The sequence below is a fragment of the Phocoena sinus genome, chromosome 20, assembly GCF_008692025.1.
Source record: "Phocoena sinus isolate mPhoSin1 chromosome 20, mPhoSin1.pri, whole genome shotgun sequence".
Taxonomy (NCBI): domain Eukaryota; kingdom Metazoa; phylum Chordata; class Mammalia; order Artiodactyla; family Phocoenidae; genus Phocoena; species Phocoena sinus.
The window spans coordinates 37,159,809-37,187,635 of record NC_045782.1 but is presented as its reverse complement, the minus strand read 5'-3'; the positions used below and the strand labels follow the sequence as shown (position 1 = coordinate 37,187,635).

The 27,827-nt window shown below is 49.0% G+C and overlaps 1 protein-coding gene across 3 annotated transcripts; it reads left to right on the top strand.

The window, feature by feature from the left end:
- Nucleotides 1-142: 142 nt before the first annotated feature.
- On the top strand, nucleotides 143-27,046 carry PIP4K2B (phosphatidylinositol-5-phosphate 4-kinase type 2 beta). 3 transcript variants are annotated; one of them, XR_004347486.1, is made up of 11 exons: nucleotides 143-418; nucleotides 10,101-10,198; nucleotides 13,262-13,358; nucleotides 15,470-15,622; nucleotides 16,513-16,659; nucleotides 17,688-17,726; nucleotides 18,269-18,382; nucleotides 21,462-21,720; nucleotides 22,188-22,291; nucleotides 22,897-25,115; nucleotides 26,543-27,046. XR_004347486.1 is itself a non-coding variant. In XM_032616400.1 (10 exons), the coding sequence occupies exons 1-10, from the start codon at nucleotides 260-262 to the stop codon at nucleotides 22,975-22,977; spliced, it is 1,251 nt and encodes a 416-aa protein (XP_032472291.1). In that variant the 5' UTR covers nucleotides 143-259; the 3' UTR covers nucleotides 22,978-27,046. The 3 variants fall into 3 exon arrangements, 1 of the variants encoding a protein (XP_032472291.1); XR_004347485.1 differs by having other exon boundaries at nucleotides 26,468-27,046; XM_032616400.1 differs by having other exon boundaries at nucleotides 22,897-27,046.
- The last annotated feature ends 781 nt before the right edge of the window (nucleotides 27,047-27,827 follow it).

Sequence of the window (27,827 nt, the reverse complement as noted above, 5' to 3'; positions counted from 1 at the left end):
GCCTGGTGACTGCGGGGCTGCTGCACCGCCCGGGGGCGGGGTGCGGAGCGGGCCTGCCGGCTCCCTGGGGCGGGGCGGGAAGGGCGGAGCGTGGGGCGGACGGAACCACCGGGGCGGGGTGGGGAGGTAACGGGACGGGCGCGACCATGGCGCGGTGAGGGAGCGGGGGTGGGGATCGGTCCGGGGGAGGCCTGGGACCGCTGGCTCGTGTGCCGTCTCGGACGCCCCCCCTTTCGCTGCCGCCGCCGCCGCCCCGGGCATGTCGTCCAACTGCACCAGCACCACGGCGGTGGCGGTGGCGCCGCTCAGCGCCAGCAAGACCAAGACCAAGAAGAAGCATTTCGTGTGCCAGAAAGTGAAGCTATTTCGGGCCAGCGAGCCGATCCTCAGCGTCCTGATGTGGGGGGTGAACCACACGGTAACCAGCTCCCCGGCGCGCGCCCCTCCGAGCGCGGCCCCGCGCGTGCTCACGCCCCCCGCAGTCCCGGGCCTTTGCCCGGCGGGCCCCGCCAGTGACGCCTGCAACCCCTTGGCAAGCCAGTTGCACGCCCACCCCACCCTTGCACGCCGTCCCGGCCGGGTGTGCCTCCCCGCGCGCCACGCGAGGCCTGGTGTCACCGTCGGTGGTATGCCGTCGCGTCCTTCCCTTCTCTCCAGTCCCTCAAGCTTCCTGCGTCTGGCTTCGAGCAGCTCCTGGAGCGCAGAGGGAAGGCCTGGGTGGGGTGGAATGGCTTTCATCCCTTCTTCCTCTCTTCTCGCCTCACCCCGTTTGTTGCATTTGTTTTCCCCCATGTTCCTTATAATTGGCTGCCTAGCTCACTGTCCAGTTGACAGGGCAGGTGGCACTGGCCTGCCTGAGTATTCCTCTATTGCTGGTCGTTTGGTTGGTGTGACTGCTCAGAGTTTCCCCGTCCTCCAGTGACCTCCTGGCCACTGACTGGAAATCCTCCTTGGGTTTCCTTTTTTTCTTCTTGAACGGGATGTATCAACTGAAGAAGCACAGGCTTCCTTGGACCACAGACACTTTACCAGGGTCTTCCTGGGTTAGAGAGAAGGGAGAATGTAACCATTTGAGAGGGGGTGAGGCCTGCTTATGAGGACCACTCATAGTAGAAAGGATGTGTCTTCCTGAATACTGTGGTGTTCATGTCAAAGATGTTGACTTCTCAGTTACTGAGCTTTCTATTGTATGGTCATGAGGATGTGATAATGGACAGTGATTAAGATGAGAGAGAGGTTCCCTGGATCCTTGGGGTGTTTTGAGATTGGCCAACAGCTCCTGTTAGGAAGTTGGAGCCCCGCACAGTGTTTGATCTGGAGGACTTCGTTTGTGTCCTGTTTGTTTGGGATCTTCTTTCTCTTCCAGCCACTTGCTCCTTGCATTCTGACCATTTCATTGAGTCCCTACACCGGAAATGAGAAGAGGAAGTAAGAGGACCTGAAATGCCAGCTTCACCAACTAAAAGTTTGGAATGAGAAAAATGAAGCTAATGGCTTGAGTTTCCCGTGAATATCAGTTCTTTAGGCTCCCTGACTTTTCTGAGCACTTGAAATTGCCCACAAGACCACATGATGACAAAGGGGCGCAGGGCCAGCAAGACTTTTTGCTTTGCTTTTCTAGAAGAGCCTCTGGCTGGAGATTGATGAACCATAGTCTGAGCTGGGGTTTTAGATCCTTACCGCTAATACAGAAGTGCACATGGGGGTCTTGGGCAGGTTACTGTTTTCAGTAACCTCACTGAGGTGGACGTCCTGGCCAGGGTAGGGAGAACCGTTGGTTTAATGCCTAGACTTCTGGGAGCTGCTTTGATTCAGTAGTCCAGCAGCATTTGTTGCCACTGCTTCCTGCTGCCTCAGGGGTCATCTGACAACATTGCAAGGGAAACTGGGTCATCAAAATGTGAACCCTGTGTCCCTGCCTTGAAATCAATCCTTGATTTTGTTGTGCAGCTTGTTTCTCACTAGAAAGCATCCTGTCTGTATGGAGAATTGGTAGAGGTCTGAGAGTCAGGAATGTTACAGCTAGTCGTAAGGGACTTCGGGCCCCTGATTTTATACATGAAGAAATGGAGGCCCTGGATGGAGGATTAGGTCGCCTGTGGTCACAACAAAAGACGCAGCTCGTTGTGCAGTACTGTGGGCTGTGTTGGCCGATGGTGGTGCTTGAATAGGAGGTCTCATTTTATTTGCCTCCTTTTCCTTGTCCTGCCTCTCATCCAAGTGCCAGGACAGATGGGAATTATGGTCTTGTTAGAGAACCTGAATGTTACGGTCAGGAGTGTGTGCCTGTGCCTGCCAGTTCCCAGGAGTGTATGTGGTGCTTGGTTTTCTGATAGGCAGGCAATGAGTCTCTGGCAGATGAAGAGGCAACTGTGATTCCTAGTCACCCTCTATTTTTGCTAACTTTAAGAAAGTTTGTTTGAGAGCTAGCTAAGCAAGACCCAAGCCTCTGGACACAATGAACGAACACCTCAGGGGAAATGCACTGGGCACCACTGCCCTGGACAGGCCGAGCTTTGGAGCTCAGTTAGTCAAAAGTTTTCTTGCTTTCACTTAGCCTGCAATAAGGTCTAGAACTTCGTGGGTCCCCTTGGGGAATGGAGCATCTCCCCAGAAGACTATAAAATCGTGCAGTTCTCAAGGGGGTCAGGACCACATTGTTTTGGTGGATTGATAGCCTTTCTTGGAGGTCGCCTTCCTTCAGAAGCCCATCTTGCAACTTTTTGCAGTCTTTAAGTTTTCAGATACCACCTTTTCTTTGATTCTTTAGTTTCTCACCCATTTAAGCGTTTAGGCTGTGATGGTCTATGGTTGATGGTGTATGAGACATGAAGGATGGATATGTCTTTATCTGTAGTACAAGTCAGTTACATACTCTCTCATGAGGTGGTTGGTTTACTTCTGGGTGGAAAAAGAGGCCTTTGAACTCAGTGTTGTAACAGGAGCTCCTCTTGTGGACAAGAGATGCAGCCCCTGGACTTTGTGGAGGAAGACTGTGTAGGAAACAGGGAGAAAAAAATCAGAAGACTTTGGATCTGTCAGGGGAGAACTAATGGAGAGAGAAAACCAGAGTTTTAGTGAATGAAATACAGCCCAGAGGGTCTGGAGTTAGGAAAGAGGTGGCCTGGGAGAGGATGTGGAGACCGGAGGAGGCAGACCTGGCTTGATAACCTGTTGGCCATTTTAGGAACTGCGTATGTACGAAGCCTCATCCCAGTGATCAGAAGGAATAGGGGAGGTTGATGGTAACTATGTTTAACTATTTGGAAAGCTGCCTGACTGGTTCTTCAAAGTGACTGCACCATTTTACATTTCTACCCGCAGTGTGTGTGGGTTCCAATTTCTCCACATCCTGTCAACACTTGCTATTGTCTGTCTTTTTCATTATAGCCACCCTAGTCGATTTGAAATGGTATCTCATTGTGATTTTGATTTGTGTTTCCCAGATAGCTAACAACGTCGAACATCTTTTCATGTGCTTATCGGCCAGTTGTATATTTTCACTGGAGACATATCTATTAAGATCCTTTGCCAATTACTTTTTGCCCATTTTTAAATTGGGCTATTTGTCTTTTTATTATTAACTTGTAAGAGTTCTTTATATTGTAAATACAAGTCCCTTATCAGATACATGATTTGCAAATATTTTAGCCCATTCTTTGGGTTATCTTTTTTACTTTCTTTTTTAATTAATTAATTTTTGGCTGTGTTGGGTCTTTGTTGCTGTGCGCGGGCTTTCTCTGGTTGCAGCGAGCAGGGGCTACTCTTCGTTGCAGTGCATGGGCTTCTCATTGCAGTGGCTTCTCTTGCTGTGGAGCATGGGCTCTAGGCACGTGGGCTTCAGTAGTTGCAGTGTGCGGACTCAGTAGTTGTGGCTCGTGGGCTCTAGAGCACAGGCTCAGTAGTTGTGGCACACGGGCTTAGTTGCTCCGCAGTATGTGGGATCCTCCTGGACCAGGGCTTGAACCTGTGTTGCCTGCATTGGCAGGCGGATTCTTAACCACTGCGCCACCAGGGAAGCCCTTTTTTACTTTCTTGGTGGTATCTTTTGAAGCTCAAGTTTTTAATTTTGATAAAGTCCAATTTATCTATTTTCCTCTGGTTGTTTGTACTTTTGGTGTCATATCTAAGAAGGGTTTGCTTAACCCAAGATCGTGAAGATTTACTCCTATATTTTCTTCTAAGAAAAACTCAGCGTTTTCTAAGAAAAACTCTTTTAGTTTTAGCTCTTACATTTAGATCTGTAATCCATTTTGAGTTAATTTTTGTGAATGGTGTGAGGAACAGATTTATTCTTAAGTCTGCTCAGTTCTCTCCCACATTCTACCCCCATTCTGTCCACACATTTTCTTTGCCTAATGCAGACCCAGCACCTCCTTTCCCTGCCTTTTTCTCTTTTCCTGCTACTTTAAAAATCTTTAGTAAATAGGGACTTCCCTGGCAGTCCAGTGGTTAAGACTCCGCGCCTCCAACGCAGGGGGCATGGGTTTGATCCCTGGGAGCTAAGATCCCATGTGCCGTGCAGCGTGGCCAAAAAAAAATCTTTAGTAAATATTCCTGCTCTAGTGAAGCCTTTGGATGAATTTGTCCTTCAGCAAACCTTCCCACCTCACAGCGAACACTGGGACTCAAACAGGAAAAGAAAAGCCAAGGTGTAAAAAGGAGGAATAAACCCAGGGGTGGATTTGTTGGCACCTGTGGCTCTCTGTTCTTGCCCCTTTCCTTTCTGGAGTTTCACATCTCGCTTGGACCTCCTTGGTCTCGGGAATGTGTTCCCCGACACGTCATGTTTTCTGATGGTGGCAGGTAACAAATGATTGTCAGTGGTGGCCAGCCCATTGATGAGCCACCCACAGAACCCTGGGACATGTCAGGAAGCCTGCATGCCCAACGCGCGCCTCCTGGGTAGCAATCCCTATGAAGGTCGCAGAGGGAAGTGGAGGCTTCTGGAATCAGAAGTTCACCGGACTAGAACTAGTGACTGAATTCTCGTGTCCAGTAGGATCAGCACAGAGTAAACCCTCTGCTTCTAAGTTGTTTCTCACTCAGCTTGTTTAGCCTCCTCATTATTTATGCTGATGGCTCATAGAGTTAATCTTGTGGATAATCCAAAAAACCACTTACATGATGTGAGATACAACAGATTTACCATCCTAATATGTTCTGTTTATCATGCTACTCCAATGAGTTTGCATTCCGCAAGTGCACTTCTGCTGAAGGTGAAGGAGGTTGGCCGAGAAATGTGCTAGATAGTAAAGGAAAGGCACGTCTTCCTGAAACATTGCTTTAGTCACAACCTTTCATGCTTCAAAGCTTTTGGTCACTCTCCTTTATTCCCCTCTCCCTGGCATTTAAGACTCTTTACATTCTGGTCATAGCCTCAGTAGCTAACCTTAATCATCTTTCAGGCCATGAACCTTAGGCATGGTCACACCAGCTTTGCTATCTCTTTTTCTTTTTATCCTAGTGTTAGCCATCTTTCAGTCCCCCTTTTCTAGCCATCCATCCCTCCAACCAACATTTATTGTATAGCTAATTGTGCCAGCCATTCTGCTAGGGACATAAAAATGGGTAAGGTAGTCTCTTCCTTCTAGGGGCTCACAGTCTAGTGGAGAAATGAAACATGTAAGCAAACAATAACCCAAGCGAATGTGATATTTACGATATAAAGATGCACATGGGAATGAGTAACTAGTTCAGCCTGGGGAAGACAGGGAAGCTTTCACAGAAGTGTTATTTAGTGAGATCTTGGATGATTCTCTTAGCTTTATTCAAGCTTCTTCTATTCTTGCTGCCATAGTCTACTACCTGAACTATTGTGATAGCCCCCTAAATGGTCTTGCTGCTTCTTATCTTTGCCCTGTCCAATCCTTACTTGATTTTGATTTCAGAATTACCTTTCTGTACCACCCATCTGATCATGTGAATTCCCAGACTTAAACCTGATCAGACTTAAACCTGAGAGGACTTCCCATTGCCTGCAGAGTTAAGTCCAAATTTATCATATAGTGGACAAACTAAGTTCAAATTCAGGCTATGTCCCTTAGTATAGCTTTGGAGTAGTAATTTTTCTCTCTGAGATTCATTTTCCTTTTCTATAAAATGAGCATAACACTTTCCTTGCAGATTATTAGGACAGAGGAAAGGAATGGAAAACACTACCTTAGCCAAGGTAGCTGCCCATAAGAAGGATTGCACAGAAAAAAAAAAAAAAAAAAGAAGGATTGCACAGCACAGTGTAAAGAGCCCAGGCTTTGGCACCAGCAGACCTGGGAGCAAATCCTGACTCTACACATATTGTCTGTGTGACCTTGAGCGAGGTGCCTTGAACCTTTTGTAAAAGGCAAAATCAGATTAATAATAATTAATGTGACTATTAAATATTAGAAATATAGAATAGGATATATATGTGAGATATATGATATATAATATATAATAATATAAAGCACTGGCCACTTACAGACATTCCATAAATAGAAGCAGCTGTTACTTACTAATATTGATAATATGTGAGGCTGCTCACCTGTCTTTCCTGTACTGTCTCCCTCCACTACTTATTACCTCTGTCCTACCCTGCCACTCTCCCCCCGCCCCCCTACCTAAAATGGGCAGTATACTTTTACAGCTCTGAGGCTTGTTTCTGACTGTTCCCACAGCTGGGATTCCCTTCCTCGGGTTTTGTGTTTTGTTCCTTTTTCTTTTGGAGAACTACCCTCGTAGGCCTTTCTCACAGGTATTTCTCTGTAGCTTCCTCTAGCCACCAGCTCTCCCATGCCCAGGCAGAATCAATCATTTCTTAAGCTACTTTTCCGTCTACCTTTATTCATAACTCTATAGCACTCATCATGTTGTATTTGTTATTTGTTATCTGTCTTCCCAGGTAAACAGAGACCATATCTTTTCATTTTTGTATCCCCAGCTTCTGGCACATAGTAAGGCTACACTGAGTAGAAGTTAACTGAATAGAAGTTTGGCAGCGTCTGAGCCAGATCAGGAAAGACCTTGATTGCTAGGCTGAGGAGTTACAACTTCACCCTGAGGTTGGTGAGGAGCCATGGAAGATTTTTAGGCAGGGTGTAACGTGATCTTGTTGTGGGTTCTTCCAGTGTCAAGTGCTCTTGGCAATACCAGGAGGGGCATTAGGTTCCGTTTCTAGCCTGATGTGTAAGGGCTGGGAGTCTGACTCTGACCATATTAACCTCACCCTCCTCTGACATGGCTGTTCTGTTCACTGTCCCTGTGTTCTCACTTACTTAAATGCTCCTTGACTTCCAGATTTACTGTATCATAGGTTTGTGTCATCTCCCGGATGAAAGGATAGGCCTCCCACTTCTGTGTGCGCAGTGCACACAACGCTTCCCTTGCTGCACAGCCCCTTCTCCCTAACATAAAATGAAGCATGTAATAGGTATTTCAGTAAGTGCTTGTTCAACTGAAATTGAATAGAACTCTCTGGGGATGTAAAATTTAGCACAACTAAAAAAAAGAAAAAATAGTACAGCTAATCCCTAGAGTGAATCGTCTACATGTGGCCCAGTGGAAATGAGGGTGAGTCTACGTAGTTCAGCTATATGGATTGTTCAGCAGTATATTATTATCTGTTAGAAATTTCCTGCTGTTGGATTGTATAGTCAAGAATAGATATGAATTGAGAACTAAAAACTGACCAACTTACAACTATTCAAACTATGCTGCACTTAGAATTGCACAGAGAATTAACGAATGGAACATCCCTGAATAGCTCTTATTAGAATAATTCATCCTGGCTAAGGGGCAATTGACCCCTCGCAAGCAAGTGTTTTAGTCTTTCCTTCTCCCAGTAACAAGCCCTGGCCATGGCATAGAGTCTGGATTTTAGACTAACCCAAATCAATCAGTAGCAGATACTAGAACCTTTTGGTATAAAACCATATTCTTTGAGCCAGTGATATGTTCTTTCTAGCATGGTGGAATAAGCTAGAAAAGGCAGAACTTAACTTTTTTAAACTCTCAGAGCCAGGCTTAACATGCCAGGAAAAAGGAAGTGGGACAGCTACAATGAATTGTTTCTATTGGCAGAAAAATGATGCGAAATGGTTTCCTCTCTAGTCACTCACTAAACAACCAGCTTGCCTTGTGAGCACCCCCTGGAATGGTAACTGGCAGAACTTTTTTCTGTGGCTGTTGAGCCAGTGGTGGGCATCTCAGACCTGGATGCTGGGAATTCCAAGTGTACGAGTTGAGGACTTTCGACAAAATGGTGTACTCACGTAGTCATCATCCTAAACAACATATAGAACGTTTCTAATAGCCTAGAATTGCGCCTCTTATGTCCCTTTATAATCATCCACACCCCTCACAGCCCAGGCAGCCTCTTACTGGATTTCTGTCACTATAGATTCTAGAATTTCATAATAAATGAAATGGAATAAATGGAATCATACACGCTGTACTTCTTCGTTTATGCCAGTCAGTTATGCCAGCAGTTTATTGTCTCTGCCCCACTGCCAACTTACACTGCTACCCTGCGGCCCCTCCCCATACACACACACTCCTTCATTTCCCTGTGAGTAAATTGGGTTTTTCACCAGCTCTAGGAAGGTATGGTTTCCCCAGCCCAGTTACTACATTAACTTGAACTTCCTCCATCCTCTGCCATTTCTAAATAAAAAAGGTTTGGAACATGAAAGGAGCAGCAAATTACATGGTATTTCCCCCCATTTATGCTCCTGGAGGAGTCCTAATGACTAGGTTATTCCCTCACTGCCACATGGGGCCTCATTGAGATAATAGGATTTGCAACGAAAGTATCCAGGAGACACAAGACTGTGCTCCCCCTGCCCCCTATCCATTAAGTCGGGACTAAGGTTCCCTCTCTAAATCCTGAATGCATTAGTGGCAACTGGGTTGAGGGTCAAATGTCAAATACTCTGCTGTGATGGGAGAGGACATCTGCGGCTAATTAGACCACTAATTGGCTAAACTGGGGATGGGGAAGGGCAGGAGCTGCCCTCTCAGCTCTGCACCAATGGGAAGCCAGTTCCCTGTGCAGCCTCCAGCTCCCTGAAGCCGGGATGAAGGACAATGAGAAGGTTTGTTTGCAGTGGGGGCAAGGCACCCTCCCGCATCTCCCCCAGTTCAGCACAAGAGAGGACATGGCTTTAGGGCCTGGCCCTGCTTTAATTAGGAGAGTAAGAACAAGCCAGTGGCCAGATGTCTACCTCTTCTGCTCATTTTAATCCTTTACTTTGGAGATAAGGGTTACATACCCACATAAACCCATCCAGCTTTTTTCTTGCCCCAGGCTGATTTCTTGAGTGATCCCCAATTGTAATGAAGATGTTCAAAGCCCTCAATTAATACTCATATAGGTTGGGTGATATTTATTCATAGATCCATTTATTATTGCATTTGATAAATACATATATAGTACCTGCCATATGCAAATCGTGGTGCCAAGTACCATGTGTGGAGCCTCCAAGGTCAGTTAGATGATCTTTGCCTACAAAGATCAGTGATAGGATCTTGCCTAGCTTATAGTCAAGCAGGCTTGTGAGGTTTGTAAGTGTTAACTGCAATGTGAGGGAGGCTGTGAGACGGCCAAAGGATGGATATAAACAATGCTTCAGGAATCCCGAGATAGGAAAGAACATTTATGGTCCAGAGAATCATGGAAAGCTTCATAGGGGAGGTGCCTTTTGAGCTGGACCTTATCAGGTGGAGAGAATTTCAGTAGGTAGAGATGAAGTTGGGAACTTATTTGAAGAAAAGAACAGAAATAAAGATAAGGAGGGGGGCTTCCCTGGTGGCGCAGTGGTTGAGAGTCCACCTGCCGATGCAGGGGACACGGGTTCATGCCCTGGTCCGGGAAAATCCCACATGCCGCGGAGCGGCTGGGCCCGTGAGCCATGGCCGCTGAGCCTGCGCGTCCGGAGCCTGTGCTCCGCAGTGGGAGAGGCCGCAACAGTGAGAGGCCCGAGTACCGCAAAAGAAAAAAAAAAAAGACAAGGAGGGAATCCATGGACATGTGTTTGGTGAGATGGTGGCATCCACGGTGTAGCATATTGTCTCTCTGAGGCAGGTGCCTTGGCTGAGAACCTCACTTTCCCCTTGCTTTGCAGATCAATGAGCTGAGCAATGTCCCTGTCCCTGTCATGCTAATGCCTGATGACTTCAAAGCATACAGCAAGATCAAGGTGGACAATCATCTCTTCAATAAGTAAGTTGCCTGCTGAGTGGGCTCAGGTTTTGTGGCAGTTCCTTCCCTCAAGGCAGAGAGCTTCCCAAACCTCACCGTGGTGAGGACAGGCAAGCACCTAGCAGGGTGTGACAGCAACACCTGGCTCACAGAACTGAAAAACTGGCTGGGAAAATGCATTCATTATGTGCCTCTCCCCCTTGTGCCGTCCTGTCATCTCTGTCCTTTATCAGCCTACCTCCAGTGTCCCTCAGGGCTTGTGGCTCAGCCCAGGGTGATTCATCTAGGGCCAGTTTAGTTAACAGTGAGCTGCTCGGGAGCTGAGGTATCTAGTACGAGGCTGACAGCAGTGGCCCTATCTTGATCTTAGTCTGAGGCAAGAAGCTGCCAGGCATGTTCCTGGCCTGGGATGCAGCCAAGCTTCTTTCTTTCCAACTAGTGTGTGAACAACAGGCTGAGCATGGTGCCCAGGGGCGCTATCTAAAATCATTCTTCCCATTTTTGCTCATTGTGGCTTCTTGGATTAACACTGGTGTCTTTGTCTCAGACTTTGATGGAGCAGCTGCCTCACCTGGCACAGTTTGGGGCTTGCTGTAAGCCCTTTAGAGGCCTTGCTTTTTCATCCTCCTGTGGGTCACCCAAGGAAATATTTGCAGCTCACACTCTTCCTTTCTGCATTTGAATCCTGGTTCCACTCTCCATTGTCTCACCATCTCCACCACCTCACCAGCTGGGCTCTGTCACCCCACCATTCCCAGACTGTTAGCCCAGAGGAGAAGCTTGATTTGAAAACATCCATTAGTGGCCTCTCTCTGCCATAGTAAGTAATAACATCATATTCTAGAAGCTGTCTGTCTTCATAGCTGCTACTTGCTAAGTGGCCACCTGTATAGAAGAAAAACTGTTTCTCCTCTACTCTCACATCACTACTCACTTCTAATACCAAATGTGTGTGTTTCCCACACATCAAGCAATTCTTTAGGACACTAACTAGGTGTCCTACAATTCAGTTCAGTTCTGACACTCTCGACCTGGAGTTAGCACCAGGTCTCACAGGTTAAGGGCTGAGTCCCAGAGGACCGCCCCTCCACCCCGCTTCGGACGCCAGTCTCCAGTCCAGGTTGTCACCTGTGCTTCTGACAAATTTGCTGTAGATCAGAGGTTCCCATGACCCTCCCCCTTGGGTTGGATTAATTTGCTTGAGTAGCTCACAGAACTCAGGAAGACAGTTTACGTACTAGATTACCGGTTTTTTATAAAAGGATACAACTCAGGAACAGCCAGATGGAAGAGAGGCATAGGGCAAGGTATGTGGGAAGGGGCAGGGAGCTTCCATGCCCTCTCCAGGCACACCACCTGCACCAAACCTCCACGTGTTCACCAACCTGGAAGCTCTCGAACCCTGTCCTTTTGGATTTTTATGGGGACTTTTTTTTATGACAGCGTGATTGATTAAGTCGCTGGCCACTGGCGACTGATTCAGCCTCGAGCTCCTCTCCCCTCCCTGGAAGTCAGGGGCATGGGACTGAAAGTTCCAACCCTCTAGTCCTGGTTGGTTCCCCTGGCAAAGAGCACCCATCCTTAGAGGCTTAACAAAGGTCACCTCGTTAACATAAATTCAGGTGTGATTGAAGGGGGTTTGTTACAAATAACAAAAGACACCTTTATTACTCTTACCACTTAGGAAATTCCAAAGATTTTAGGAGCTCTGTGCCAGAAACAAGGACAAAGACTAAATATATATTTGTTATTATATCCAGTATCATATCACCTAAGGAAGGAGAGGCAGTGCTACCCTGTGAGGCAGGAAAGGGGATTGTTCTGTGCCAGAGGTCAGGGCTCAGGTGTGGTCATTGTACCAGGGTCCGTGGTGTCCACCACATTGACATCTTGGCCTAAAGTGGACATCCAGTATCTTTATTTGTTTTTTCATCTTTCTTGATTCCTTTTGTCTTTTCAACAACTGTTTACATGCTAGTTATTAGACTGCAGTGCTGTTTACTAGAAGATCAGGCCCCTGCCTTCATGAGAGGCCACTGCTTTTTATTTCCTTGAAGTCTACCATCCTGTAGTAGTCAGAGGGACATACTTCTTTTTTTTTCCCCCTCAGTTTTATTGAGATATAATTGACATACAGCACTGTGTAAGTTTAAGGTGTCCAGCATAATGATTTGACTTACATACATCATGAAATGATTGTCACAATAAGTTTAGTGAATAGCCATCCTCTCATATAGATACAGAATTAAAGAAATAGAAAAAAAATTGTTTTCCTTGTGATGAGAACAGAGGGCCATGTTTCTGAAAGGGAGTTCCCAAGCAGGATGACTGTTGTCAAGATGGAGGATTTGGAGGAGGCATCCCTTCAAGTTGATCTCCTTCCTCCTGGGAGTCTGTGGATTGACTAAGGAGTGGGGAGGACGTAGACTGGTGCCAGCAGCCAGCAAACGAGGCTTCATGGAAAGATGGGATCCCAGTCAGTTGACTGAGGACCTCTTCAATCTAAAGCACCCTCTCCTTCCATCCCAGTGGAAGCCAAGGGCAGGACTTGCTGGGTGTAACCATCTTCAGGATGTATTGATAGGAGCATCCCCAGAGGAGGGGGGTCCTTTGATGAGAAAAGCCTTTCCCTTTAGCAGTCAGACTGACATTTACCTCACAGCAGCTCTTCACATGCGGCCACCTACCTGCAGCAAGTACAGCACTTGTGAAGTAGGGCCAACACTCAGTCTCACTTCTCTGCAGGTAAGGTTTTTTTTCCCTTTAATGTAAATTTTATTGAAAGATAGCATGTACTCAGGAAAAGTACACAAATCATAAGAATACAGCTAGATTAATTTTTACAAAGTATATACAAGGAATGTGAAGTTTTTAAACTTTTACATGCTCAGAATCACCTGGAGTGTGTGTTAAAAATGCAGATTTCTAGACTGACCTCCAGGATGCTGAGGGCTTAGCAGCCTACATTTTCAGTGCTGCAGATTGCTCCGATCCAGGTGACCTGTGGACCACACTTTGAGAGGTCCTGGCGTATGAGTTAGAGGAATACGAAGTTCACAAGAACATGTCTCTGCTTTTCCCCAGAGAGAACCTCCCCAGCCGCTTTAAGTTTAAGGAGTACTGCCCCATGGTGTTCCGAAATCTCCGGGAGAGGTTTGGGATTGATGATCAGGATTACCAGGTATGGGGTGTCTTTGCAAAATCGTAGGGGTTAGGGAGTGGAGGGGGGTCAGGAAGCCACAGGACAAGTAGGGAACCAAACGTGTCTACTGTTCTTGTGCTGCGTCTTCCTGTCATGTCTCACTCCAGCCCAGGCAGTCTTTCTGCAGTGTTGGTGGGCTCTTGGAGGAGTGAGGGCCTTAGAAGTGCTTCTCCTGATGCCTCACAGGCTCAGGCTCCTCTCCCTGGGAGGGAGCACAGTGGGAGGGAGACGGGTCTACGGAAGCTGCTTCATTTTAGTCTGACATTCCCAGTCTAGGCCGAAGAACCCTTCTCCTTCGTAGTTTGACTTAAAAGAGAGAATTATTGCCAGCGGGAGATGAGGCCTCTTAAAGCTGATAAGACAGATTATAAAAGGAAGACTTCAAGGGTAGTGTAACTTCTTGCCAGGTATGAGTGCCACCTCCTAAACTCCCCTGTCCTAATGTTGGGAGGGGGGCTAGGCATGGCAGGGCAGCTGCCCCCTTCAGGGGGTGATCATGTCACAGAGGCCTTTGGCCTATTGGGAGGAATCAGTCCCAATATCAGGGACATTCTAGTCTGACTCATTGTCTGGGGCTTCTGTTACTTCTCCACCCAGCACCTTCCTTGGACTTCCTCCCCTGGCAGACAGCCTGGTGGTGAAGGTGGGAGAATTTTCCACTTCACTTGTGCAGCAGTAAGAAATACAGCTGATTTTCAGTTGTCTGTTGGGGGAAAAAAGGAGTGTACAGCCTAGTGAAATCTAAAATGGATGCTCACATCTTGTAAGATACTGTCATTCCTCCCATCCCGCTCCCAGGAAGTCTTTCACAGAATAGATCATGAGAAGCAGGGTCTCCTTCTCCTCTGTCCTCCATCCAGGGGGCCTCCTGAAGAGGAGGGTGAGGGAACGTGAGAGGAGGAAGAGATGCCAGGGACTTGCACAGTCAGGACCAGCCGTGTCCAGGAGGTGCTGGGAGGGCCTCCAGCCCCTCCTATTGGGACCAGACCCTGAACTAAGTCATGCCCTGATTGGAGCATGAGGTTTTTGGAAAACTTCTTGCCATTATTGGCAAGGTTGCTCGGGTATCTTCCTTCCATGGTGGCTCTTTCCCTTCCCCTTGGCCATCTAGCCACATCCTGTATTTTTTTTCTAATAGACTTTTGGGCAGATAATTGTGCTCAAGACTGAAATAGGGGCAGGGAAGATGGTGTTCAGGGAGGGGACTCTCTGCTCTTAGACTACCAGTGACTCAGAGAGACAGGAGATTCTGCCTGGAAATGAGGCAGGAGTAGAATTATGCTTGTCAACCCTGTCTTGTGACCTCCCGAAGGTCTTTTCCCAGCATCTGCTCTGTGAACACATCTCTTTGGTTGACTCGCACCTTCCCCTACTCCCTCCCCGCTTGAGGCTTCTCCTGCCTTCTGATCCTAATGGGAAGGGGGCTCCGAGAAGGAGCAGGGACAGAGCTAGAAAAGCTCCCCGGATCTGCCTCGTAGCTCTGCAAAGACAAACAGGAGTCTGAGGTCAGGGGAGAGGTGTTGCGCAGAGTGGTGAGGACCAGCTTCCTGCTTTGGGAAAGGTTTTCCAGCATGAGGGTACATACAGGAGATAAAGATGACTGTGTCCACTCCTTCTTCACGCTTGACTTCTTGAATATTTCCTAAGCTTTGTCTTCGTCACCCCCAAGAGACTGGGACAATCATCTCATGTTGCAGGTGAGGAAACTCAAGAGTAGAGGAGTTCCGTGGCTCACCCCAGGTCCTATCACACGTGAGCGTCAGGGTTAGAGCCCAGGCCCCTAACATCTGAGGCCGAGTTTTAGTTTCTAGAGCAAGTTCTCTAGGATCAGAATGAAAAGAAATATTTCAGTCAGTCCTCTTCCCATCCCAGTCAAGGATTAGGAGCAGGTGGTAAGGAACAACCCTTGTCTCTCTTATGGAAGACTTTTTGGGAAAGATGTGAATTTCCCATAAGAAATGGGGTGGATAAGGTCCCATCTGTCTCAGTGTTGTTGGCCTTAGAGCAATCTGACCCATAAGAGAAGACTCAGAATACAAGTCAGAGTCTTCATTCCCCTCCCAAGACCAGCTTTTGTCTTGGTCCATCAGAATTCAGTGACGCGCAGTGCACCCATCAACAGTGACAGCCAGGGCCGATGTGGCACACGTTTTCTCACTACCTATGACCGGCGCTTTGTGATCAAGACTGTGTCAAGTGAGGATGTGGCTGAGATGCACAACATCTTAAAGAAATACCACCAGGTATGGTGAGTCAAGAGCCTCAGCAGCAGAGGATGGGTTGGTGGAAGAGGGAGAGGAGCCCCCAGTAGAGCTTCTTGGGGAGGGCTTGGTCCTCTTTGGTAATGGCAGGTACCTCCTGGTAACCAAGCACTTGCCCTCCCCCAGGGCCGTGTTTCTGTGAGGTGAAATGCCTACTTGAGAAAAAGAGAAAAGAAATGAAGGCACGTTATGGATGCAGGCCCAGTTGAACAGCTGTGTCTCGTCAGAGTTGGAAAGTTTTCACACTCTGGCACCTGCCTCATTTCTTCTAAAAGAGGTCCTGTTGGCTCAGCAGGGCTGCTGCTTTTCCCGCTCCCATTCTCCTCTCATCTGGAACTTGCCCATGAGAAAGGCAGGGAGTGCCTGTCCGAAGCCTGCCTGGGTCTTCAGGGAAAGCTGGCTTCTCTCTGGCCACCTGAGAGGTGGTGAAAGGGACTTCTGGTGTTTCGGGAATTACAGCAGAAAACCCTGGGGCCTGGCATGGGCGAGAGCTTTGGGTACGAAGCCATTCAGTTTTCCCAGGCGACCCCATCACAGCCCTGCCTCTGCATCCTCTCTCTCTGCCCTTTGGCTTCCCCATTTCAGGCTGGCAGAGAAGATGCAAGTCCTAGATCAGTGATTTTCCTGCAGAATCCCAATCGGATGAAACCAAAGGGGCTCTGCACTGCCTGCTCAGCCTCTCCCTCTGCCTTGCCAGTTAGGGGTGGTGGCGGCTGTTACCTGTTGTAAGTCTGAGGAACCCCCGTGACTTCACAGAATCCAGTTTGGAAACCACTGGTCTAGAGGCTAGAATCCCAGGGAGCATGTTAGCCCAGGAAGAGCCCCGTCCATCCTGGCACCTTCACCTGTTCCTTCCCTGCCTTCCTTTCTAGTTCATAGTGGAGTGTCACGGCAATACCCTTCTGCCACAGTTCCTGGGCATGTACCGCCTGACTGTGGACGGCGTAGAAACCTACATGGTGGTCACCAGGAATGTGTTCAGCCATCGGCTCACTGTACACCGCAAGTATGACCTCAAGGTAAGGGGCCCTGTGTTTCCCAGCTCTGTGGCCTCCCTCTCCCTGAGGCGTGGAGGGGCCACGACTCCGACTTCCACATAATGGGAAAGCCGGAGTGTATGTTTTCGCATGGGCAAGTGGCTCTGGAGTTGATGTGCCCAATTCTTAGGAGCCAAAGGCTGTCTCAAGTCCAGGTGACAGTGACAAGAGGTTATTGAAGCCCCCAATGTACCATATTTATGTAACAATTGATGTGCACACAGAGGGCAGCAGTACGGGGACAGGCTGTGCTGACGCAGGCACCCTGGCAGCTGTCCAGGCCCCATGGACTGACAGCACAAGCACATTTCTAGACACGGACAGAAACACACGCATGCCTGTGAACCACAGCACTCCGTTGTTCTTGAACCTGGCTTCCTAACTCCTGTCTCCTCACACCACTCTCCCTCTCTCTGCTGCGGCTGCGCTGGTTTCCTTTCCGTTCCTGCAGTGCCCGTGCTCTCCGCCTCCCCAGATCTCACATAGGCTGCCTGTGATCTTTTCTCTCCCTGCCCTTTTCTCCACCTCCACCTTCCCCCACCTAATTACTTCCTACTTAACCTTCCGAGCTCGGCTCAAAATCAGTTCTTCTAGGAAGCAGGCTTTGGCCACCGCCCCTCCCCAGTCTGGTCCCTGCCCCAGTACTACATGCTCTCAGAGTCCTGCCTTCTCCCCTGTACCACTGAGCACCATTGTAATTAATGGATTAATTAATCGTGTAACTCCTGCTTACTGTCTGTCTCCCCTGTTAGAAGGAGAGTTCCTTAAGGGCAGGGACTGAGTCCCTCCGTTCAGCCCGATATCCTGAGCGTGTGTCTGGTATATAGTCAGAGCTCTGTAAGGGGTCTGTGACAGAGGAAGTGAACAAGTTGCTGCCTCCTGGCCCCTCTAGGAGTCTAACCAGCCTACTTGAGTTCACCTGCTGCCTCTCCCTAAAGACCGGTGCATGTTTTTTCGATCAACGGAATTTGCCTCAGCTGGACTTCTCCTGATGGCTCTTATCCTTTCAGGGTTCTACTGTTGCCAGAGAAGCGAGTGACAAGGAGAAGGTATGCTGGGGCCTGTGCTGATCACTTGTGGAATGGGTCGCTGGGAATCAAAAACACCTTCTGTTGGCCATCCTGTCCCTTCCTCTGCTGCCGCCCCAGCCTAGTTCCCAGACATGCGGTCTGTTGATGTGAAATGCTGTGTCACTGAGCTTGTGTCTGTCCTCATCCTTGGCCTAGGCCTTGGTCTCCAGCCTTTTCCTTTGCCCTTGCTGGGTTCTTCATAGTCCTAGAGGGCTAGCAGTTTCCATCTCAGGCCAGCCTGAATCCGTGGGTGGCTGGCTGCTTGAGCTCTGAGGTAGTCTCAGGACTCAGCAGGAAGTCCTTTGGTCAGTCCTCATTGTCTGACTCGTGCTACATATTTGCCATCCATCCCTGCCTGCCCGAAGCTGGGACTGTAGACTCCTGGACTGAGCTGTTGATTTGGCAGCTTGGCCACCTTTGTGCTGAGGACCCTTTCCTTTCCTGTACCATTGCCCCCAGCAGAGGACTCCTTGGGGTGAACAAATCAGGCCACCAGCCTAACACTGCTATTGCTCTCTCAGGCCAAGGACTTGCCAACCTTCAAAGACAATGACTTCCTCAATGAAGGGCAGAAGTTGCACGTGGGAGAAGAGAGTAAAAAGAACTTCCTGGAAAAACTGAAACGGGATGTAGAGGTATATATTTACCCTCGTTTTTACTTTGGTTAAACAGGACTTCCTCTTGTCCCCAGAGCAGGAACCTCTTTAATCTTAAGAAAAATTGAATTCACCACTTCCCAGGAGTGTAGACAAGAGGAAGGGTGGTGATTTGAGCCATGTAGGTAGTTATTTGCATCTAAAGCTAGTGCAAATGTACATTCCATTTGGGGGGACACAATTTGTGCCAGTAGAACGTGGGTAACTCAGTTTGGAGTGCTTTCCCTCATCTCTTCTCTAGTCTGTTCCAACCCCTCTTCATGCTTCCTTTCTGGTGGTGTCCCCATAGTGGAGGGGGCATCCAGCTGTCAGAGTGACAGGAAACCAGCTATTAAGATCTGCCAACCGTGCCTTTCTCTGGCTCTGATTCTCCCCTTACCTAGCAGCATTCTGGTTGGAACGGGACTTCCTGTGGAGAAGTTCCTTTGGGGAGGACAGGTGGTAAATAATGAATGTGATATCTGATAATTCAGTGTCTCCTATTTTTTTTTTTTATTATTTATTTGGCTGTGCCAGGTCTTAGTTGCGGCACGCGGAGCTTCATTGCTGCGTACGGGATCTTTAGTTGCGGCATGTGGGATCTAGTTCCTTGACCGTGGATAGAAACCGGGTCCCCTGCATTGGGAGCACAGAGTCTTAGCCACTGGACTGCCAGGGAAGTCCCAGTGTCTCCTATTTTAATAAACTGGGAGCCTGTTCATTAAAACCAAATTCTATAAACTTCAGAAAATGTTTTATTTTTTTAATTGTGGTAAAATATGCATAACATAAAATTTACTATCTTAACCATTTTGAAGTTGAGTTTTGAAGTTGTGCAACCATCCCCACCATCCATCTCCAGAACTTTTTCATCTTCTCAAACGAAAACTCTGTACCCAAGAAACACTAATTCCCCATTCCCCCTTCTCCCTTGCCCCTGGCAACCACCATTCTACTTTGTGTCTCTGTGAAATTGACGGCTCTAGGAATCTCATATAAGTAGATCATACAGTGTTTGTCCTTTGTGTCTGGCTTATTTTCACTTACCGTAATGTCTTCAAGGATCATCCATGTTGTGCTATGTGTCAGAATGTCCTTCCTTTTTGAGGCTGAGTAATATTCCATTGTATGAATATACTACATTTTGTTTACCTGTTCATCCGTTGATGGACACTAGGTCACTAGTTAAGGTTAACTAATTAATCTAGTTTCTAGTCTCCAGAGAAACAGAATAGGGTGTAGAGAGATAGGTAGATGTTTATTATAAGGAATTGGCTCACATAATTATGGAGGTTGACACATCCCAAGATCTGCAGTTGACCAGCTAGAGACCCAGGAGACCTGATGGTGTAGTTTTAGTCCAGAGGCCAGCAGGCTTGAGACCCAGGAAGAACTGATGTTTCAGTCTGCATCTGAAGGCAGGAAAAAACTGATGTCCCAGCTCAGAGGCAGTTAGGCAGGAGGAGTTCCCTTTTACTCACAGGAGAGTCAGCCTTTTCGTTCTTCTCAGCCCTTCGACTGATTGGACGAGGCCCACCTACTTTAGGGAGAGCAATCTGCTTTACTCAATTTACCAATTCAAATGTTAAGCTCATCCATAAACACCCTCACAGACATATCCAGAATAATATTCGACCCAATTTCTGGGCACCCAGTAGCCCAGTCAAGTTGACACATAAAATCAACCCTCACACTTGGATTGCTGCATTGTGAATAGTGCTCCTGCGAACATGGGTTTAACAGACTTATTTTTGTTAGTAAGCTTTACCTTAACCACCCCCTACTATGTTTGTGCTTTTATTCTGACATTTGGTTTGTCCAGAGTCTTTCTCCTCCTTTTCCTCCTTTTCTCCCTACTCTGCCTTCAAGAAGAATTTAAGGCAGTTAACACAATTCATTTGTTTTCACTTGCATGTTACTTTATAAATGTTTGCAGATGGACGGGAGGGGGTGTGGCTCACAGAGTCTCTCTTTTCTGGGACCCTGGTCCCTTCTCCTTCGGCCTCCAGAGGGCATTGTCCAGAGGTGCTTGCAATGGTGCCCCTCACCTTTCTTTCCTGAGGAGATTCTGCTGATCTACCACTGGGGCTTCTTATGCTTTTAGTTGTCTTCTGGGCCTGCGCATAGAGCCCCTCTGGTCCTATTATGATTCTCCGTCTAGTCAGTCAGACAGTTTCCTGCAGTGCTGCAGGTTCGTTTGTGACCATGGCAGGACGCCTGGCACATGGCTGATGGTGGCTGCTGGCTAGTTCACAGAGGACTTGGACCAGTGACTGTGGCGTCACATTAGTTAAACTGGAATGCCAGTTGGCCGTCTCCATCCTGTATCATTCCCACGCTCTTTGTTCTTCTCCGAGTCATTGAGTCCTGGCTCAGGAGACTTAGACACCATCCTGCTCCCAGCACTTGTTATATGGATGAGAAATGCGCAGGCAGCGTTCCATTATTTCTTTCCTCCACCTCACCATGGCCTCTCTTTTTTTTTTTTTTTTTTTTTTTTTTTTTTTTTTTGCGGTATGCGGGCCTCTCACTGTTGTGGCCTCTCCCGTTGCGGGGCACAGGCTCCGGACGTGCAGGCCCAGCGGCCATGGCTCACGGGCCCAGCCGCTCCGCGGCATGTGGGATCTTCCCGGTCCGGGGCACGAACCCGCGTCCCCTGCATCGGCAGGCGGACTCTCAACCACTGCGCCACCAGGGAAGCCCCATGGCCTCTCTTGATCCCAGACAGAATCGGCTCTTCCCTCTTCCTGCAGTGCTCCTTCTACTTTTACTCCCGCAGCCTCTGCCTGCCTGACTTCTCTTCATTCATCGGGTCAGGCTCAACTCCTTTCCTCAGGGAGGCCCTCTCCCCGCTGCTGTCGACTCCCGCAGCTCCTCGCCCTTGTGGAGTGACTGTCTTCTCCATTAGATAGTGAGCTCGTTGAGGGCAGAGGCTCTGATGTCTTATTCTCTGCTGTATTTCAGAATGGGAGAATTAAGTTGAAAGGAATGCCTTTTCTCCCCTTTCCAGATGCCACTTTGCCTCTCCAGATGTCCCTTGTAACCTCTTCCTTCCCTCTGTCCTCCCCCACGCCCCTAGTTCCTGGCCCAGCTGAAGATCATGGACTACAGCCTGCTGGTGGGCATCCACGATGTGGACCGGGCAGAGCAGGAGGAGATGGAGGTGGAGGAGCGGGCGGAGGATGAGGAGTGTGAGCACGACGGGGCGGGGGGCAGCCTGCTCTGCCCCTACGGCACACCTCCGGACAGCCCTGGCAACCTCCTCAGCTTTCCCCGGTTCTTTGGTCCTGGGGAATTTGATCCCTCTGTTGATGTCTATGCCATGAAAAGCCATGAAAGTAAGTAGGAGCCTCTGCCTGCCTGCCCCGCCCCCAGCCCTCATCCTACCCGCCCTCCCCCACTTCAGTGGGCCTCCATCTTAGTAACTGCTGACTTTGGCCCCTTTCTGCCTCCATCCTGGGTCACCAGCAGTAACGCTGTCTTCTGGAGCGCTGGGGTCCTTCTCTGTCAGGCCTTCCTTCACCTCTTTACTTGTCCTGGATAGCTGAGGCCTGGTTTGGCTCTGGTTCACGGGCTGGACAAAGCCTCCTAAACGGTGTCACGTCAACCCCACAGGGTGGCTGTGAAGATCAAATAAGATAAGAGCTATGAAAGCTTCTGAGAAGAACTCCATGGGTCATTCCTTTCCTCACATTCAAAATGATAGGGATGAATCTGGGTGTCGTATCTGAAGGGTTATGGACCCAGCTGCTTTCTGCTCTTCTCCCTGCCTCTTCCTCCTTTCCTGCTTCCCCTTCCGCTTCAGGTGCCCCCAAGAAGGAGGTTTATTTCATGGCCATCATCGATATCCTCACGCCATATGATGCTAAGAAGAAAGCTGCACATGCTGCCAAAACAGTGAAACACGGGGTGAGTTCTCCGTGTCTCCATCCAGGCCCGGGGGGTGGGGCCTCAGACCCCCAGGGAGGCCTCCTGCTCGAAGGAGACGCTCTCGTGGCCCCTTCTCCCAGGACAGGGACCAGGAAGAGCAGCCCGCCTGGTTGCCTTGTGTTCTTTCTCCGCCGTCTACGTCCCATCCCCTCCCTGCAGCTGGCTGATATGCCCAACTTGCTTTTCTTCTAGTTCTCTGGCTCCTTCCCCCAGGGCTGCTGGGCATGTCATGCATCTTGTTGACTGCCAGTAATAGCCTTGTTTACATGCCCACACTGCTCGCCAGAGGCCTGTTTCCGCATGGGCTTCAAGCTACTGTTCTCTAAACAGGGGCCCCCCAGAGCTCTGGGGCCCCTCTGCCGTCTCCCCATTGCCTTGTTCCTGCTTCAGTGGGAGCAGCCCTGGGATTGTGAATCAGAGGAGCGGGGCCAGGGCACTTCTGAGACATGGGAACCATTTCTCAAGGTGGCCTGCCCAGTTTGGGGCGGGGGGTAGTATTCAACTCTAACGTGGAGCCAGAGGCTCCTGAATACCCAGGCCCCTCCTAGGTACAGCCTCCTGACTAGGGCCTCTGTGTATTACAGGCGGGAGCGGAGATCTCAACTGTGAACCCTGAGCAGTACTCCAAACGCTTCAACGAGTTCATGTCCAACATCCTGACGTAGTTACCCTCTACCTTCAGCCAGAGCCAGAGTGCTGGATGTGGGGTGGGGGATTGGAAGAGGGAGAGGGTGTTATTTGGGCTGGATGGGAGGGTGGGGAGCAGAGTGGCGGGTAGGGGAGGGCTTTAGCAATGCGACTGCAGCCTGTGACACTGGAAGAGACTAGCCGGAGAGGAGGGGACGTGCTGTGTGCACGTGCTCACAGGATGTAACCTCACCTGCTTACCCTTGATTTCCCCCCCATTTGACCCAGGTTAAAAAGGGGTTTCCTTTTTGTTACCCTGTAACTTTTTAAGATACCTTGGGGCTAGAGATGACTTTGTGGGTTTATTTGGGTTTTGTTTCTGAAATTTCGTTGCTCCAGATTTGCTGTTTATAACGATGTATGTCATCACCCTATCCACCCTCCCCATCCCTGACCTGCTCTCACTTCCCTTCGATTAGAGAAGCACCCGTAGACCCAGCGAAGGGTCCTCTCAGAGCACAGCGCTCTGGTGCCACAGGAGAGGAGGTTAGGCACCTCTGCCCTCGCTGCTGCATTTGATCTTGTCTAGGTTAACTTTTAATTTCATGGAGTGTTGTGCACCGCTTCCTCCACTTTTTCAGCCTCAGCTCCAAGTGAAATGTTACGTGATTCCTCCATCTAAGTGCTGTTCTTCCCAAAGGGACACTCCAGATCAACATCAGGCATCCTGGATCAGAATCAAAGATCTCAGAGGGGAGTGAGTTCATCCTCATGGGATGGTAAGGGGTCGGGGGCTGTTGGGCTCTCGGACAGCTGGTTCTCAGAGAACCCCATGATCACCACCCAAGCTCCTGGGCTCTCTCGGCCCCTGGAGTTCAGATGTCTTCTCTATAAAGCCTCCCACTGAGTCAAGAGGAACTAGAAAGCACCTTTGGATATAACAGGACCCTCGTGCTTATTAAATGGTTATTTCCCCTTGGGAAAGCCCAGAAAAGCTGATGAGTATCGAATGAGGTCCTATGCCCTCCATCCATTTACTTCCTTCTGACCTTCTCCCAGGCACTCTCATTTGTAGGTGAGCTTTTAGTTGGGGGCAGATCTCCATGTGCCTGGGGTGCTCCTTGCAGAGATACCTCTTCAACCCCCAGGGCTACCATGTAGGTAATCTGACTCCCTGTGGTTTGTCACCTGGATGGTTGTGGCCAGCAGGGAGTGGTGCCCCCCACCTTGGAGCGTGGCACCCAAGCCTGAGGTTGCTTCTGAGCCACTTGAGGATCTGACCTCGGAAATCCAGTTTGGAGGCTTGATGTGCGATTCAACCTGGCCCCAACCTTGGATCTGTTTTCCTCGATGGCCCCCCTAGACTTTTCGCAGATCTGCCACCCGCAAGCCTCCTCAGGAGTGGCATCCTGCAGCTTCCTTCAGGATCTCTACCCACCTTCTGAGCCGGCTACCTAAGCCTCAGAATTGTGTCCTTCTGCGATGCCATCAGGGCAGTCTGGTCTGGCTAGGAGAGAAAACAGCCCTGTGTTGGGGGAGGTACATTCCTGCGTCTTCTCACCATCTCACCGGGAACTGGGGTCTTGGGATGAGACACGGTAAAACTTGTAGATAACTCCGCAAATGGAAAGAAAGTGTGTGGAACCATTTTGAATGAATGGATTGGTTTCCTTGGCTCCCTGCAAACCTGGCCAAGCTCAGCTTCTGGAGCAGGAACAAGCACCATCTCTGTGCCCAACCCACGGTATTTAGGTCAGGGAGGAATGGAGACCGCATTCTTGGACTCTACTGGGGCTGTTGGAACCCTTCTGGAAGAGGCAGACAGGGGCCAAACAACTGCCCTGGCCCCAGGAAGGGGCTGTAGGTAGCTCTGAACGTCAGCAGCAAGACCGCGAAGTGACTGGGAGAAGAACTTGGAACCAAGTAGCTCGTGGAGAAAACAAATTTGACTTAGGAAGGGATTAGTAGGAATAATGTTTGGACTTGATTTCCCCACCTCCTAATCAAGAATGAAAATTTGGATCTGTTCCTAGTCGAGCCCAGCATCTCCCAAGCTTTTCAGGCTGTCCTCTTGCAGCCTCCACAACCTTGGGCTCCCTCGGCTTCCTGCATTTGGTCTGCTGATCATGTCGCCATCATGTGTACGAAAAGTGTAACCAGTTGTGTTCAGTTGAAGGTGAGCTACCAAGTATCTAACTCCTTTAACATCAAGTTTTTGTGGGCTTTTGTTTTTGTTTTGTATATTGTTTACATTTTGAGAGGTAGCATTCTGTTTTAAATGCTCTTTTTGTTTTTCTAACAGTATTGTTGACTGGGTCAAAACATTTAAGCTGTGGTTTGGTGGATTTTAAATTTTGTTTAAAGCTCATTCTCTGTGCTATCTTCAAAACCTTGGGTTTGGTCCTTTAACTCCTTTGGCATTCAAATGTTTAAAAGCTATTTATCTTGTTTTATACAAGTTTTTTCTCTTCTTTTTGTAACGATGAAGATGTTAAATTTGGTTTGCAGTCTGAGTGTAGAGAAAGTGAAGTGATCCCCAAACCTTTGTGTTTTTTCCTCCAAGTCCCACCATGCCCTCTCTGGGCAGGTGTCTGAGGGGAAGTGACTACCCTCACCATCACTCTTTGGAGCCATGAAGAAAAACTGAATGGTCTTACGGCATCCCAGAATAATTTGTTCTCCCAAGAATAAAGGCATAAGAATAGAACGTGGCTGACTGGGTGAGGCCTGGATGGGGACAGGGCAGGATTTTTCTCCATTTTCTCCCTCTGCCATTTAACCAGTCACAGCTTCTCCCGCCCTGCCCCTCTTCTGAAAGTCTATGGCTGAGAAAACTCTAGTCTCCCAGGTCTCCCCACCAAAGTAAGGGGTTCTCTGAAAACTCCACCTAGACCACTAGAAGGCGGCCTCTGGCCCTTGTTCCTATTAACGAACCACTGAGTCTTTGTCCCCTAGTGCAAGCTCATTCCCTGTGCCCTGCAGTTTGGGGGTTATGGGGCAGGCTAGGAAGCCAGCAGTTCCAGAAGCACAGCCTGAGGCAATGCTCGATGTCTCCTTATCTAGCTCAGGGGTTACTGGTCTGTGGGATGTGCTATGAGTCGCCCCTGTGGCTGCTCTCAGTGGCACTCCCTAGGTTCCCTCCACAGGCAGCTCGTCATCCCTTCTCCCTCTTCCTACTTCTGTTTCTCTTGCCTGTGCTTTAGGCCTCAAACAGGTACCCTGGTAGCGCTCAGGGCTTGGGACTACATACTCCTGCCCTACTGACTTTCCCCTCTTCACAGTCTGCCAGGGCCTGCCCCAGGGTGGTGGACCAAAGACCCAGGACTTTTCTCAGTAGCCAGTCCCACCCTCCTAACTGTCTTTTTACCAATTCAGGTTGGGAGAGAAGAAATTTCAGCAATCCCCAGCATTTGAGCTACTCAAGTGTTAGGGGCCAGAAGGGACAGTGTGTTTAAAACAACCCTTAGGAAGCTCTGGCCTTAGACCTGTGGCTCCCCCAGTACCAGAGACCTCACTTTTTTCTGGCAGAAATGTGGGGAGGAGGCTCCAGCCTGAGCACAGGAATCAAAGGGAAAACATTCAAACTGCCCCCAAATCTACCAGCCATCTGCAGGCGGCTTTGTGACACAGCCCTGGCCTTCTTCTGAAACGTGCCACTTATGAAGAGTGTCTCCAGAGGGACGAGGAGAATCGGCTGTCCCCGGCGGGCAATCCTTTGGAGGCTGGGGAGGAAACTTCCAGAGGAGCCCCTTCCCCTTACTCAGAGCCATTTTGGGAGGAAGTGGGAACCAACAACCTTTGGGGGAAGGCCTGGTGCGGCTCAGCACACCCAAGCATCAGGTCAGGTCATTGTAATAAAAAAATGTGAATGAAGTTTAGATTCAGCTTTTGGGGGAGCAGGATAAACGACCACCCCACCATATGTGTGTGACTTCTCAATTTCCCACTGCAATTTCCATTTTTTTTAAATAGGAATTTTCAACCCCCTGTGCTTGTCTAATGTCTGCTCGGAACAATTCGAGACCCTGTTACTGTTTTAAGATGCATGCATGTTAAGGTGAATCTCCAACCCGAGGAAAAAAATAAAATTCAAAAAAGGTTTGTGTACACACCTGTTATGTATGAGTCCTTCGGAAATGAGCCTTTTATCTATCTTTTTCATAATTAAAAGGTTTTGGTCCCAGTTTTAGGGGCTGCTTGGGCTAAATCAGGGTATGGCTTGAGTTTGGGGAAAGAACAGTCAGTGACTTCGGTCACCCACTCTCAGATGCAGTTAATGAGCAACGGTAAGAGCACAGGCACCGGACCATCTGCCTGTCAGCTGCCATTACCACACTCGCTGAGGAATGGACCAACAGCCCCTCACTTCTCCAGCCGCGTAGAACCAACACTTGCTGGGAGCCACACACCCGACACACCTGTCCTAGCTCTCCCTTGACTAGCTATGTTGCTGACTTAACAAGTCACCTCTATGTGCCTCCGGTTCTCCATCTAAACTTTTAGCTTAAAATCTAGTGGTTCTCGGGCTTCCCTCATGGCGCAGTGGTTGAGAATCTGCCTGTCAATGCAGGGGACAGGGGTTCGAGCCCTGGTCTGGGAAGATCCCACATGCCGCGGAGCAACTAGGCCCATGAGCCACAACTACTAAGCCTGTGCGTCTGGAGCCTGTGCTCCGCAACAAGAGAGGCCCGCGCACCGTGTTGAGTGACCCCCGCTGGCCACAACTACAGAAAGCCCTCGCACAGAAACGAAGACCCAACACAGCCAAAAAAAAAAAAAAAAATCTAGTGGTTCTCAAAGTGTGGTCCTGGACCAGCACCTGGGAATCATAAATTCTTAGGGCCTTCTGCAGCTCTGAATCAGAAACTGTGCTTTAACACAGTGACCT

Bases quoted from the DNA above. Each gene is read 5' to 3' on its own strand.
- PIP4K2B (XM_032616400.1), top strand. From the start codon at position 260: ATGTCGTCCAACTGCACCAGCACCACGGCGGTGGCGGTGGCGCCGCTC. The intron at 18,383-21,461 runs GTATATATTTAC...CCACGCCCCTAG, and splicing joins AACTGAAACGGGATGTAGAG to TTCCTGGCCCAGCTGAAGAT. The intron at 22,292-22,896 runs GTGAGTTCTCCG...TGTGTATTACAG, and splicing joins CCAAAACAGTGAAACACGGG to GCGGGAGCGGAGATCTCAAC.